This window comes from Salmo salar, chromosome 09 (genome assembly GCF_965601325.2).
Source record: "Salmo salar chromosome 09, fSalSal1, whole genome shotgun sequence".
In the NCBI taxonomy this organism is placed as follows: domain Eukaryota; kingdom Metazoa; phylum Chordata; class Actinopteri; order Salmoniformes; family Salmonidae; genus Salmo; species Salmo salar.
The window spans coordinates 153,047,724-153,062,235 of NC_138299.1; the positions used below are offsets into that span (position 1 = coordinate 153,047,724).

The following is a 14,512-nucleotide window of genomic DNA, read 5'->3' on the forward strand; positions in this document are numbered from 1 at the left end:
CCGCGCGCACCGGGACGGCAACGCCGGTGAGTTAACGGGACCGGGAGCCATCTGTCGGGATTCACCCGCCTAACCTCATAACAGGCTGCTCGCGAATCATCGGGGCGCCTAAAGCTTTGTTATGACGACATTGCTCGCAAACATAGTTTCCAAACACCTGGCCACCTGACTTTACTAACCTTACTGACTTGGCCTATAAGCTGCTTGTACCAGACTACTAAAGGGCTTGATTAAATATCAAGAATGTCTTTGCCATAACGTCTGCAAAATCAACACAAAGTTGAAAATATATGATGGAAACAAAACTGCATGTCCTTTATTGGGGGTAGACTATTGAAAAAGAATGCTTGCACTGTACATGACACTGGGCCTGAACAAAAACATAAATGCAACAATTTTACTGAGTTACAATTCATAATAGAAAAAAAACATCAATAGAAATAAATTCATTAGGCCCTAATGGGACATTGTCAGCTTCCAGGAATTGTGTACAGATCCTTGTGACATGGGGCCGTGCATTAACATGCTGAAACATGAAGTGATGGAGGAGGATGAATGGCACGACAATGGGCCTCAGGATCTCGTCATGGTATCTCTGTGCATCCAAATCACCATCGATAAAAATCCACCCTAAAAAATGTTTTTGTTAGGGCCTGCCCATACCATAACCCCACCAACACCATGGACCACTTCCTTCACAACGTTGACATCAGCAAACCACTTCACGCCACCTGCCCGGTAGTTGAAACTGGGATTCATCCGTGAAGAGCACACTTCTCCAGCGTGCCAGTGGCCATTTGCCCACTGAAGTCGGTTATGACGCTGAACTGGAGTCAGGTCAAGACCCTGGTGAGGATCAGCACGTAGATCAGCTTCCCTAACATGGTTTTGGACAGTTTCTGCAGAAATTCTTTGGTTGTGCAAACCCCGAGTTTCATCAGCTGTCCGGGTGGCTGGTCTCAGACGATACCGCAGGTGAAGAAGCCAGATGTGGAGGTCCTGGGCTGGCGTGGTTACACGTGGTCTGCGGTTATGAGGCCGGTTGGACGTACTGCCAAATTCTCTAAAATGACGTTGGAGGCGGCTTATAGTAGAGAAAAACAAAATGATCTGGAAACAGCTCTGTTAGACATTCCTGCAGTCAGCATGCCAATTGCACGCTCCCTAAAAACTTTAGACATCTGTGGCATTGTGTTGTGACAAAACTGCACATTTTAGAGTGGCCTTTTGTCCCCAGCACAAGGTGCACCTGTGTAATGATCATGCTGTTTAATCAGCTTCTTGATATGCCACACCTGTCAGTTGGATGGATTATCTTGGCAAAGGATAAATACTCACTAACAGGGATGTAACCAAATTTATGCACACATTTGGAGCGTATGGAATATTTCTGGGATCTTTTATTTCAGCTCATGAAACATGGGACCAACACTTTACATGTTGCGTTTATATTTAAGTTCAGTGTAAGTCAAAGAGCTTGTCATGACCATCAGAGGGTTTAGATAATGCCTTCTAAAAGGATGGGATGCAAATTCACTGTCCTCATTCTCTCTCCCTCCATGATTGAGATTTAATTCACATTCCCTCCTTCAACCTGCAGGTGCAGCATTTCGAGAAATAGCCTGAAATAGAAATAGCCTGAAATAGCCTCCCCCCCCCCCCCCCCCCCCCCCCAACACACACAGTCTCTTAAAGAGAAGATTCTAATAAAGTTAACATTATTCTATTAAACAGTAGATGATTGTGAAAACCTAACATTCTTACTCAATACCTAAACTTTTCCACTGATTGTGAAAACCTAATATTCTCAATCTCTGAAATGTTCCACTGGTCTGACTGAGTGAGTGAGAGTGAGTGACAGTGAGTGACAGTGAGTGAGAGTTAGTCTATGACACACTATCAAAATCTCATTCTTCTGGCAGACAGAGAGCCTATTGCGCAACATGTTTCAAATGGTCGTGTGTCTTCATTCATTCCAGTGTGTGAGCGAAGACATTAATTCCCAGCCCCCTCGTACGAACACACAAATGAGGGTCATTCATCAGAGATGTAGACTTGGCTGTGTGTGAGAATGGTTTGTATAAAGCCCATTTCATCCATGGATCTTCCAGTACTATACACTGTGTTGGTACAGAGAACTTACAGTCACTGTGGTGGTGTTAGTGTCACGGGTGGAATCTGAACCTCGGAAATTCCCGTTGTGGGCAGAGGGTGACAGAGTGGTAGGTTGCAGGCAGGGCTACCTCATTATGAGAGCGTGAGTCCTCACCTCTGCTACATTAGCTGCTGTAGTGATGCCGTCTTGCCTGAGATCTTGAATTAGAAGTTAGGATTCGGAGTTGTTCCTGTCCAGGTCCAAGGATCAGTACTCTTCACTTCCTGACTCTGAAAAACGACAGGGTGTGCAGACAGATGTCACATGATACATTCCTACTCCCAGCGGCAGTAAGAACTGTTACAGACACCTGGGAGTCTGGCACCAGTGAAATGATTTAATTCCAAAGAAGAAGTGACGAAACAGAAACAGCTACAGGAAGAAGCTGTGAAGTAACCATGACAACTGAAGTATGACCATAGAAGCTGTCTAGTTTCTCTCTTTTGTAATTCTGTGACAGTTATAATTTAAACGTGACTGACAGAGCATGCCAGAGGAGAAAAAACATACACATAGTATATAAAAATATGCCATTCAATTCATATCAACAATTGAGGACCGTGGGTGCACTATTTACAGAAAAAAAAGGCAATATATACCAATATTTACATTACACAATAAAGACTTTTTTCACACACTGGCAGAAAGGTTACTTACATGAATTACTGAAATTTACTAGGATGGCAGCATGAAATTATTATAACGGTTAGAAGTAGTGTGAATGATAAATTCTAAATGTCTTTGCCACAGTGATATTCTACTAAATTCTGTTTCTTGATTAACATGAAAGCTAGCATGAAAGTCTTTTACTTCATTTTCTACAATGTAGTGTTTATAAAATGTAGTATGCAGTTACTGTGAAAAGAGGTGGGTGGAGAAGGACCATGGGAATATAACGGGTAGAAATATCTTCGCTCTAAAGTCCAGATGGTTCCACAGCCTACCCAATATGACATCACAATAACACGGATAGAATAACTAACTAGAATTGCACACTTGGCTAAAGTTCAGAGCACTTAGCAAGTACACAGAGACAGGCTGCTCCGCTAATATACCTCTACACAGAAACACAGCTAGCAGCAGACGAGTATCAAAGGAGCAGGTTATCCGATTACATTTTAGTCATTTAGCAGACGCTCTTATCCAGAGCAACTTACAGAAGCAATTAGGATTGTGCCTCACTCAAGAGCACATTGACATATTTTTTTTCTTCACCTATTCGGCACGGGGATTTGAATCAGCGACCTTTCGGTTACTGGCCCAACACTCTTAACCGCTAGGCTACCTGTCGCGCCCGATTATCCGTTAGCCTCTTCATTGGCTCACAATGGGGGAATTAGCCTAATGCTGATACATTTGGTTGGAGTGGTTAAAGGTGATGTCCCCAGATGGTTTGTAGGGGAGGTCTATTGGCTTGAAGAGATTAAACACTATCACCACTTGACCCTGAGGGCACTGGTTTGTTTGTGTGTGATGCTATATAGGCTGTGTGTGTGTGTGTGTGTGTGTGTGTGTGTGTGTGTGTGTGTGTGTGTGTGTGTGTGTGTGTGTGTGTGTGTGATGCTATGTAGGCTGTGTGTGTGTGTGTGTGTGTGTGTGTGTGTGTGTGTGTGTGTGTGTGTGTGTGTGTGTGTGTGTGTGTGTGTGTGTCAGAGCTCCTGTAAATCATCTCTTCGGAGCAAAGAAAGAGAGAAAAACACATCTATAAATTAAGTGCTGTAAAAAGACAAAGATGAAATCAAAAACATAAATACTGTACAAACATATCTCTTCTACTACAGCCCCCTAAAACAAATGCTTTAAAACACACTTCACTGCGGTAGTGGGACGTTGTTTCTCTTTAAATAGAACAAAAAATCTTTAAAATAATAAACACAAAAGTGATTTAGGTGTGAGAACGAGGTGTATGTGTATGTTTGTCATAGGCTATGGAGAGACGAGCAGTGTTTTGTCAAACGAGTGAAGAAAGTGTGTGTGTGTGTGTTTATATAGTACCCGGTACCCTTGCCATATATTGCACATTGGTTACTTTTATAATGTTTACTCTTTAGTTTCTTTGTTCAGAGAACAGAGACGTTTAGTGTTCACTCCTTGTTCCATCCCTTTCTCCTCTCCTCCCTAGGATGGAGTGTTATGATGGCCTTGTTCCATCCCTTTCTCCTCTCCTCCCTAGGATGGAGTGTTATGATGGCCTTGTTCCATCCCTTTCTCCTCTCCTCCCTAGGATGGAGTGTTATGATGGCCTTGTTCCATCCCTTTCTCCTCTCCTCCCTAGGATGGAGTGTTATGATGGCCTTGTTCCATCCCTTTCTCCTCTCCTCCCTAGGATGGAGTGTTATGATGGCCTTGTTCCATCCCTTTCTCCTCTCCTCCCTAGGATGGAGTGTTATGATGGCCTTGTTCCATCCCTTTCTCCTCTCCTCCCTAGGATGGAGTGTTATGATGGCCTTGTTCCATCCCTTTCTCCTCTCCTCCCTAGGATGGAGTGTTATGATGGCCTTGTTCCATCCCTTTCTCCTCTCCTCCCTAGGATGGAGTGTTATGATGGCCTTGTTCCATCCCTTTCTCCTCTCCTCCCTAGGATGGAGTGTTATGATGGCCTTGTTCCATTTTTACTTCCATCAGTCCATCATTTGGCTTGTTGCAGAATTCACAATCTTCTTCCCATCAGTACCCTTTCACCCTGTCTGCCTCAATCTCTCTCTCTCCTCTCTCCCTATCCTTCACCTAATCGGTCTGTCCTTATCCACACACTCTTTTCTTTGGTCACTGTCCCTTTCCCAATCTCTCACTCTCTCTCTTTCACTCCCTCTCTCCCACTTGTTCCCTCCCTCTCTCCTAGTAAAGTCTGTAGAGACAGAGTCCACAGACTGAGCAGTACAAGTGGAGGGTGATTCACGCCGAAACACCAAAGAGACATCACTCAGTGATTAACAACACAGACAGTTGCATCAGAACAAAGTAAAACAGCAACAGAAACCTGGTTTGAAGCGACCCTGTAGTTTTTCAGTCTGGGCTAACAACACCCATGCAGAGAGATCAGAAGACGGAGCAAAGAACAAAAAATACTGGACCTAATAAAAACGGGGGCGGGGTTTGAGGAGGAGGGGCCGGGTTTATGTGTGGTTTTTGCTGAGGGTGGGGTTTAAATGGGTCGGGGGACTCTCATTGGCTCAGACCCGGGGCAGGGGGCTTGGCCTCACATCCTCCAGGGCAGTATGTTGCTGGTGCTGAAGGGGTGGGTTTTTATAAATGTGGCCGGCTGATTGGCTCAGACCCTCCACAGCAGTAAGTGGTTGGTACTGTCATCCCGCCCCACTGTCTCACTGCTATTGGTCAGTCGGAAGTCCTCGTAGCCGTCGCCACCGGAGATCACCAACTGATTGGTTTTGACGGGCAGGAGGACGGAGGCGCGACGGCGAGCGGAGTCTCGCCTCTGCAGACCCCCATTACCCCCTTCAACACCACTCTGGGCTGGGTTGCCTAGGAGACAGAGGAGTTCAAAGGTCATGAATATGGAAGCACCCCTTTGAACATTGTATAGCAAATCTGTTTGGAAGCAGAATTGGTGCGTGGAGTGACTTGGTTACCTGTGATATCGGCGGGCAGGGGGAAGTTGACGTCGAAGCCTTCAGGTAGTTCTATGGAGGTGAGGAACCTAACATGGCCAGTGTGTCCGTGAGCGGAGCCCATGGGGGTCAGAGGTGACCGCAGCGTCCCTGACACAGTCCCAGAGCTGACGGCTGGGATAGACAGGGTCAGCACCACCCCTGCACTGGTCCCGATCCACAGCAGGTCCTTACAGGCCAGGAGAGCTGTGATCCTCAAACACGCTGCCTTGTGTTGCCGGATGATCGCATCTGAACCTGGGGAGGAGATGAGAATGGCAGAGAGGATAAGGTGAGAGGGAGAGGAAGGCCAGAGGGAGAGAGAGAGACCAGAGGGAGAGAGGGAGACCAGAGGGAGAGAGGGAGACCAGAGGGAGAGAGGGAGACCAGAGGGAGAGAGGGAGACCAGAGGGAGAGAGGGAGACCAGAGGGAGAGAGGGAGACCAGAGGGAGAGAGGGAGACCAGAGGGAGAGAGAGAGACCAGAGGGAGAGAGAGAGACCAGAGGGAGAGAGAGAGGCCAGAGGGAGAGAGGGAGGCCAGAGGGAGAGAGGGAGACCAGAGGGAGAGAGGGAGACCAGAGGGAGAGAGGGAGACCAGAGGGAGAGAGGGGGAGAGAGGGAGACCAGAGGGAGAGAGGGAGACCAGAGGGAGAGAGGGAGACCAGAGGGAGAGAGAGAGACCAGAGGGAGAGAGAGAGACCAGAGGGAGAGGAAGGCCAGAGGGAGAGAGGGAGACCAGAGGGAGAGAGGGAGACCAGAGGGAGAGAGGGAGACCAGAGGGAGAGAGGGAGACCAGAGGGAGAGAGGGAGACCAGAGGGAGAGAGGGAGACCAGAGGGAGAGAGGGAGACCAGAGGGAGAGAGGGAGACCAGAGGGAGAGAGGGAGACCAGAGGGAGAGAGGGAGACCAGAGGGAGAGAGGGAGACCAGAGGGAGAGAGGGAGACCAGAGGGAGAGAGAGAGAACAAGCATTTTATTTAGAACTGGAGCTGCCATCTACTGGTTAAGATGTGTAATGCGCTGACTCTGAATGTGTGTGTGTGTGTGTGTGTGTGTGTGTGTGTGTGTGTGTGTGTGTGTGTGTGTGTGTGTGTGTGTGTGTGTGTGTGTGTGTGTGTGTGTGTGTGTGTGTGTGCGCGCAGTAAACGTCTACGATGTTTTGGGGACTTACGGTGTGTGCGTACGCGTGTGTATGTGTGCTCTGTGTTACCTGCAAGCATCTTGTGCACGGCGGGGGCCACGTCCACCTCCGTCAGGCTGTCCCAGGTCTGGGCGTGGTAAAGTCTGATCTGGGCACTACCCTGGAGCGCCAGCCACACCCCCTGGCCGTAGCTCACCATGCAGGTAACACACCTACTGCTGTCTGTGCCCACCTGGAACCAGTGCTGCAGGAGAGAGAGGTTACAACCACCAAGATTCACATTTCACCCATCCATCCATCCATCGTTCCATCGTTCATCCATCCATCCATCCATCCATCCATCCATCCATCCATCCATCCATCCATCCATCCATCCATCGTTCCATCCATCGTTCCATCGATCGTTCCATCCATCGTTCCATCCATCGTTACATCCATCGTTCCATCCATCCATCGTTCGATCGTTCCATCCATCGTTCCATCCATCCATCATTCCATCCATCGTTCCATCCATCGTTCCATCCATCGTTCCATCCATCATTCCATCCATCCATCATTCCATCCATCGTTCCATCCATCGTTCCATCCATCGATCATTCCATCCATCGTTCCATCCATCGTTCCATCCATCGTTCCATCCATCCGTCATTCCACCCATCGTTCCACCCATCGTTCCACCCATCGTTCCACCCATCGTTCCACCCATCGTTCCACCCATCGTTCCACCCATCGTTCCACCCATCGTTCCATCGTTCATCCATCCATCTACCCATCGTTCCATCGTTCATCCATCCATCTACCCATCGTTCCATCGTTCATCCATCCATCTACCCATCGTTCCATCATTCATCCATTATCCATATTTTGTGACTGGAGCGTAATGTAACCACACCTCTTGCACCAGTGTGGTTGTGTTGATGATGAGAACGCGGTTCTGTGAACCACACCACAGCTTCCCTCCGACCGGGACCATCTTAGTGACAGGACTACTGGGCGTGCCAAGACTCAACGTCTGAGATGACTGGGCGTCCCAGAAACTCCCCACCTCCCTCTGGTAGACGATCACATCTCCGTTGGCCAGGGACACAAACACCTTGTTGTCCAGGTAGCTGAGAGAAGAGAAGAAGGAGATTGTCAGACACTGAAGTAGTAAATCGCCATATAAAGGGAAAAGTGGAAGACTTCTCTGATGTGGGTTAACATGAAACCAGCCAGACTCACAGAATACACAGGATGGGGGCAGAATGCTGCATCTTCATGCTGTTTTTACGGTTGCGGATGTTGTCTGATGACTGGTACACATGGATACTGACAGAGAGAGTTCAAAAACACTGAGTTAGAATTTCAACGTGTGTTTGTGTGCGTTTCTGTACGTGTCAGTGTGTATTTGTATTTGTGTGTGTGTGTGTGTGTTTACCATCCGTCCTCTGTACCCAGCCACACAGAGCTCTGGTAAGCCTCCGGGTCAATGCTGAGCAGATCCTCCAGACTGGCTCTAGTGAAGGATCCCCGGGAGGAGCGGCGCATCGCTCTCCCGTCCATGGGGCTCTCGCTGTGGGGTCGACCTCTTCCACCCACCCCTAGCCTGCCTGGAGCTCCATAAGGACTGGCCACTGCGTAGTCCTGCTCCTCCTCACTACTGGTGGTCTCTGTAGCCATGTCCTTAGAACCAGACCCCTCCTCATCTAGGACACAGGGACAAAGGACAGTCAGGGTGTTTAAGTCAGTGCAAAGTTGTTCCCATAGCTGGATGAATGGATGGCTTAGGTTTTGTGTGAATGTGTGTGAGAGAGTACTCACTACCATAGCTGGATGACACAGTAGAGTGACTGGCTTGGCTCTGCAGAGTGGAGGAGGGGCTAGGAGAATCTTCATCGTCCGTGTCATCACTGTCAAACGGAACTAACTCTGGCCCCGCCCCTGAAGGGGGCTCGGTCAGCTCCAGCGACGAATGAGAGATGGAGATGTGTAGCTGCTGCTGCCGGGATGGGGTGGAGTCAACAGCTACAGGGGGAGGGGCTGGGGAGTGCGCCACTCCACGTTCCCTAGGAGACACAGGATGCAGGACACTGATAACTTAGAAGTCAGTAATGTTAGCATTACAAGCATTGCAGGACATCAACAGTAAAGACTGATACGTGTGTGTTTGTACACTCTGCTCTGTGTACCAACCTCCCCTTGAGTCCAGGGACTGATACGTGTGTGTTTGTACACTCTGCTCTGTGTACCAACCTCCCCTTGAGTCCAGGGACTGCGGCGATGCAGATGATCCTAGCAGAGCAGACAGCGATACAGGCCTCTACAGTGGGCTGGTCTCTGATGTTCAGCAGGCACACCTGGCCCACGTAACCATCACTGTTACACACCCACACCTCACTGCTGCTCTCTGGACAACTGTGGCTGGGGGAGGCACAGGAGAACTGGGGACGGAGAGGCAGGATAGGAGGAAAAGGACTATGAATACTTAAGTAGGCGTGTTCTCCATCACAAAACCTTAAGCTGTACCATGGATAGTCACAATGGCCTGGTAACCACGTCACACAACCAGGGTTGGCCTCAAATCAACTAAAATGACAATTCAATAATCGAAAAAAGGCCATTTCTTTTCAAAAAGTAGAAGCTACTTTGTTTAGTTTTTTTCTCCAGAATATTAAATTCAAATCACTTTGTGAATTTGCTGCCTTCAAACCTAATTGAGCCCAACCCTGCACACCATCAGGACAGGCTGTGTCTCGCTTACCTGCATCCCACTACGAGTCTTCATAATGGGGATAGCCTTCAGGAACTCTGGGTCCCACTGGTCCTTATTCATTGCTACACACATAGGACAAAGGAAGCGAGAGATAGAGGTTATTAACCTACTGTTTACTCTCAAGGGAAAGGCTCTAGTGAACAATCCCTTTAATACCATATTAAATAACATGAACATGTGTTTTCTCATACCCAGTTTCTTCTTGGCATCTTCGAAGGCCTGTTGGAAGTTGCTGCGTGTGTCTGGGGAGCTGAACTCGAAGACGAAGCTGGTTTCTGCCGAGGCGGTGGTCAGCTCCAGCTTGGTGGGCAGGAAGGTCATACTGAAGGCTAGAGACTGTTTCTCTGCAAGCTCCCTGTGGACTGACGCCATCAAGTCCTTAATCACATCATCCAGAGACTGAGGAGAGAGAGAGGTTTGTTAACGGAGGTGTGTATGAGACTGTTTCTCTGAGAGAGAGAGAGAGAGAGAGAGAGAGAGAGAGAGAGAGAGAGAGAGAGAGAGAGAGAGAGAGAGAGAGAGGGAGAGAGGTGTGTATGAGACTGTTTCTCTGAGAGAGGGAGAGAGAGAGAGGGAGAGAGAGAGAGAGAGGTGTGTTTGAGACTTTCTCTGAGAGAGAGAGAGAGAGAGAGAGGGAGAGAGAGAGAGAGATGGAGAGAGGTGTGTATTAAACTGTTTCTCTGAGAGAGAGAGGGAGAGAGGTGTGTATGAAACTGTTTCTCTGAGAGAGAGAGAGAGAGAGAGAGAGAGAGAGAGAGCGAGAGAGAGAGAGACAGAGAGGTGTGTGTGTGGGGGACAAATGTAATTGTGTATGTGTGTATGAGATCTGTTAGACGACTATGAGACGAGTGCGTGTGTGTGTGTGTGTGTGTGTGTGTGTGTGTGTGTGTGTGTTACCTGGTGAGAGAAGCTGAGAGTCTCTGATAGTTTGCTGATCTGTCCCAGTGTACTCAGGTCCTCATCCAGTCGACCAATCATCTTCTGGATGGCCTCTTTGTTGGTTGCCTGGGAGGGGCCTAACATACAGGAAAAGAGATGATGACATTTGACCTCTGATACTTACAGGAAACTACAGATCCCATGAGCACTGGGATACAGGAAGATCTACAGTATAATCCCAGATACATATAAACTACACATCCCATGAGCCTTCAGGAAACTTACTTTTCACCATCTCCACGTCCTCTAGGGGAAGTTTCCACAGGAACTTATATTTACTGGAAGTGTCGATCACACTGGCAACAGAGTACCTGGAAGAGGGGGAGACAGAAAGACGAGATTACAGGGAGAGAGATAGTTAGTAATTTCTGTCTACGATGCAATGTGTGTCAGGCAACACCAGGGGGCAGCAAGTCTCCTTTTATTTATCACTGCAAATGATGGGGTGAATCCATAGAGAATGATAGAGGCCTCTAGTGGCCAAAAGGCCATATTAGTATGGGCAGCGCCATTGAGGGCTTCAACAAATGTAGTCAACTGGGTGGGGCTTCTGACTTCATTGACTGATCCTTCATGTCCATCCGGCTCATCAGGAGGGCTCAGCCAAATCGTGAAGAAGTAAATGGACTACTTTAAAATGAAGATAGCCTCAATGGCGCTGCCCATGCGGTCAAGTACGCTATAATGGCACAGATACAAAGTCCTCTAACTATCTCTATGGGTGAACCAAGGGACCAGGATTCCTTTCTGGAAGCATGGTTTCGACTACTGCTACAGTCTTGCTTCATAACTGCAGTTTAACTGACGTCTGGCCCAGAAAGGCAATTTCCATAGACAGACCCATAGAGAAGTCAGATTTGAAAGAATTCTTTCCCCCCATCACTCACACCCAAAGATATTAACATTTTATATTCATCCAAATGTCTGGCATGTTTTTGGATGACGTGATGACTCCCTGTGCACACCGAGTGCTAGTACACATGTAAAGTCGGGTGGTGTAAACGAATCCAACCAGGATATAGACGCTCCATGAATCGGCGTATGTGAACGTGAGTAGATTAGTTGAAAACAAAGGTCGGACATCTTGGACCCAGTGTCTAGATCTTTTATACCTCAATGTGGTGAACGTAGGGGTTAAGGGGATAACGTTGCCAACTCAGATCCTAATTTAAAGTCTTTGAATAGCCCGCGTGTTGAGGGTGTTGACTCACTCATCTAATAGGGACTCCCAGGACGGTTGTTAGAGAGTGGAAAAAATACAAGATGGACTGATCTGTCTGTTTCCATTCTACATTGTGATTCAGAAGCTCAAGCAGCTGCATTGCAGGTGTGTGTGTGTGTGTGTGTATGTGCGAGTGTGTGTGTATGTGTATATATGAGTGTGTATGTGTATGTATATGTGAATATGTGTATGTATGTGTGTGTGTGTGTGTGTGTGTGTGCATGCGTGCATATGTGTATATATGTGTGAGAGTATGTGTGTGTATATGTGTATATACAGTTGAAGTCGGAAGTTTACATACACCTTAGCCAAATACATTTAAACTCAGTTTTTCACAATTCCTGACATTTAATCCTAGTACAAATTCCCTGTCTTAGGTCAGTTAGGATCACCACTTTATTATAAGAATGTGAAATGTCAGAATAATAGTAGAGAGAATGATTTATTTCAGCTTTTATTTCTTTCATCACATTCCCAGTAGGTCAGAAGTTTACATACACTCAATTAGTATTTGGTAGCATTGACTTTAAATTGTTTAACTTGGGTCAAACGTTTCGGGTAGCATTCCACAACCTTCCCACAATAAGTTGGGTGAATTTTGGCCCATTCCTCCTGACAGAGCTGGTGTAACTGAGTCAGGTTTGCAGGCCTCCTTGCTCGCACACGCTTTTTCAGTTCTGCCCACAAATGTTCTATAGGACTGAGGTCAGGGCTTTGTGATGGCCACACCAATACCTTGACTTTGTTGTCCTTAAGCCATTTTGCCACAACTTTGGAAGTATGCTTGAGATCATTGTCCATTTGGAAGACCCATTTGCGACCAAGATTTAACTTCCTGACTGATGTTGCTGCAAGTCTTGAGATGTTGCTTCAATATATCCACATCATTTTCCTGTCTCATGATGCCATCTATTTTGTGAAGTGCACCAGTCCCTCCTGCAGCAAAACACCCCCACAACATGATGCTGCCACCCCCGTGCTTCACGGTTGGGATGGTGTTCTTCGGCTTGCAAGCATCCCCCTTTTTACTCCAAACATAACGATGGTCATTATGGCCAAACAGTTCTATTTTTGTTTCATCAGACCAGAGGACATTTCTCCAAAAAGTACAATCTTTGTCCTCATGTGCAGTTGCAAACCGTAGTCTGGCTTATTTATGGCGGTTTTGGAGCAGTGGCTTCTTCCTTGCTGAGTGGCCTTTCAGGTTATGTCGATATAGGACTCGTTTTACTGTGGATATAGATACTTTTGTATCTGTTTCCTCCAGCATCTTCACAAGGTCCTTTGCTGTTGTTCTGGGATTGATTTGCACTTTTCGCACCAAAGTACGTTCATCTCTAGGAGACAGAACGCGTCTCCTTCCTGAGCGGTATGACGGCTGCATGGTCCCATGGTGTTTATACTTGCGTACTATTGTTTGTACAGATGAACGTGGTACCTTCAGGCGTTTGGAAATTGCTCCCAAGGATGAACCAGACTTGTGGAGGTCTACAATTTTTTCTGAGGTCTTGGCTGATTTCTTTTGATTTTCCCATGATGTCAAGCAGAGGCACTGAGTTTGAAGGTAGGCCTTGAAATACATTCACAGGTATACCTCCAATTGACTCAAATTATGTAAATTAGCCTATCAGAAGATTCTAAAGCCATGACATAATTTTCTGGAATTTTCCAAGCTGTTTAAAGGCACAGTCAACTTAGTGTATGTAACTTTCTGACCAACTGGAATTGTGATACAGGGAATTATAAGTGAAATAATCTGTCTGTAAACAATTGTTGGAAAAATGACTTGTGTCATGCACAAAGTAGATGTCCTAACCGACTTGCCAAAACTATAGTTTGTTAACAAGAAATTTGTGGAGTGGTTGAAAACCGAGTTTTAATGACTCCAACCTAAGTGTATGTAAACTTTCGACTTCAACTGTAAGTGTGTGTATGTGATTGTGTGTGTATATGTCTATGTGAGTGTGTGTGTGAGTGTGTATATGTGTATATATGTGTATGTGAGTATGTGAGTGTGTGTGTACGTGTATATCTCACAGGCTCATGGAGCTGCGTCTCAGGGATCCAGACTTCCTCTTGAGGGTGGTGCAGATGAGCAGATCACTGAAGAGGAAGAGAGAGCGGTCCTTCTTACCCCCCACGGTCTTCTGCGGAGAGAGACAGCGACAGAGAGAGCGAGCGAAAGAGAGAGACAAAGACAGAGAGAGAGTGAGAGAGACAGCGACAGAGAGAGTAACACAGTCTTATCCTTCTCATCCGTTATCTAGATTGTAGATTGATATCTGACAGAGGGCAGTCCCTCAGCAGGGCAGTCCCTCAGCAGAGTATCTTTGGTCCCTGCTGTCAGTCTCAATCCAGAAGAGCATCATAATAGCACACTGTCAATCTACTGTCTGAGTGTCTCAGTCTCACCGCCTCCATCACCATCTCCTGTCTCAGGAACTTCCTCATTGGGTTAAGGATCTGTCAGAGAGAGCGAGAGAGATTAGAATCATTATTACAGTACCATCAACTTTGAGATAGAAAAAGAAAGCAGAAGGTATAATCTTTAAACTTTTAAAACATTTAATTTAAAAACAGAGTGTATATATATATATATATGTACACTACGGTTCAAAAGTTTGGGGTCACATAGAAAAGTCCTTGTTTTCCATGAAAACATACATGAAATGAGTTTCTAAATGAAGAGGAAACA

At 46.8% G+C, this 14,512-nt stretch overlaps 1 protein-coding gene across 1 annotated transcript in view; it reads right to left on the reverse strand.

Annotated features, from left to right (window-relative positions):
• Window positions 1-289: 289 nt before the first annotated feature.
• The window catches only part of LOC106613240 (Rho guanine nucleotide exchange factor (GEF) 17), a 104,193-nt gene continuing 89,970 nt past the window's right edge, over window positions 290-14,512 (reverse strand). The window contains 14 exon segments of the mRNA XM_014215311.3: window positions 290-5,638; window positions 5,746-6,021; window positions 6,974-7,148; window positions 7,797-8,013; window positions 8,126-8,212; window positions 8,322-8,589; window positions 8,705-8,949; window positions 9,137-9,324; window positions 9,645-9,718; window positions 9,848-10,055; window positions 10,554-10,672; window positions 10,821-10,906; window positions 13,855-13,964; window positions 14,230-14,280. Coding sequence (XP_014070786.3) covers window positions 5,427-5,638; window positions 5,746-6,021; window positions 6,974-7,148; window positions 7,797-8,013; window positions 8,126-8,212; window positions 8,322-8,589; window positions 8,705-8,949; window positions 9,137-9,324; window positions 9,645-9,718; window positions 9,848-10,055; window positions 10,554-10,672; window positions 10,821-10,906; window positions 13,855-13,964; window positions 14,230-14,280 — 2,316 coding nt within the window. The 3' untranslated portion in view covers window positions 290-5,426.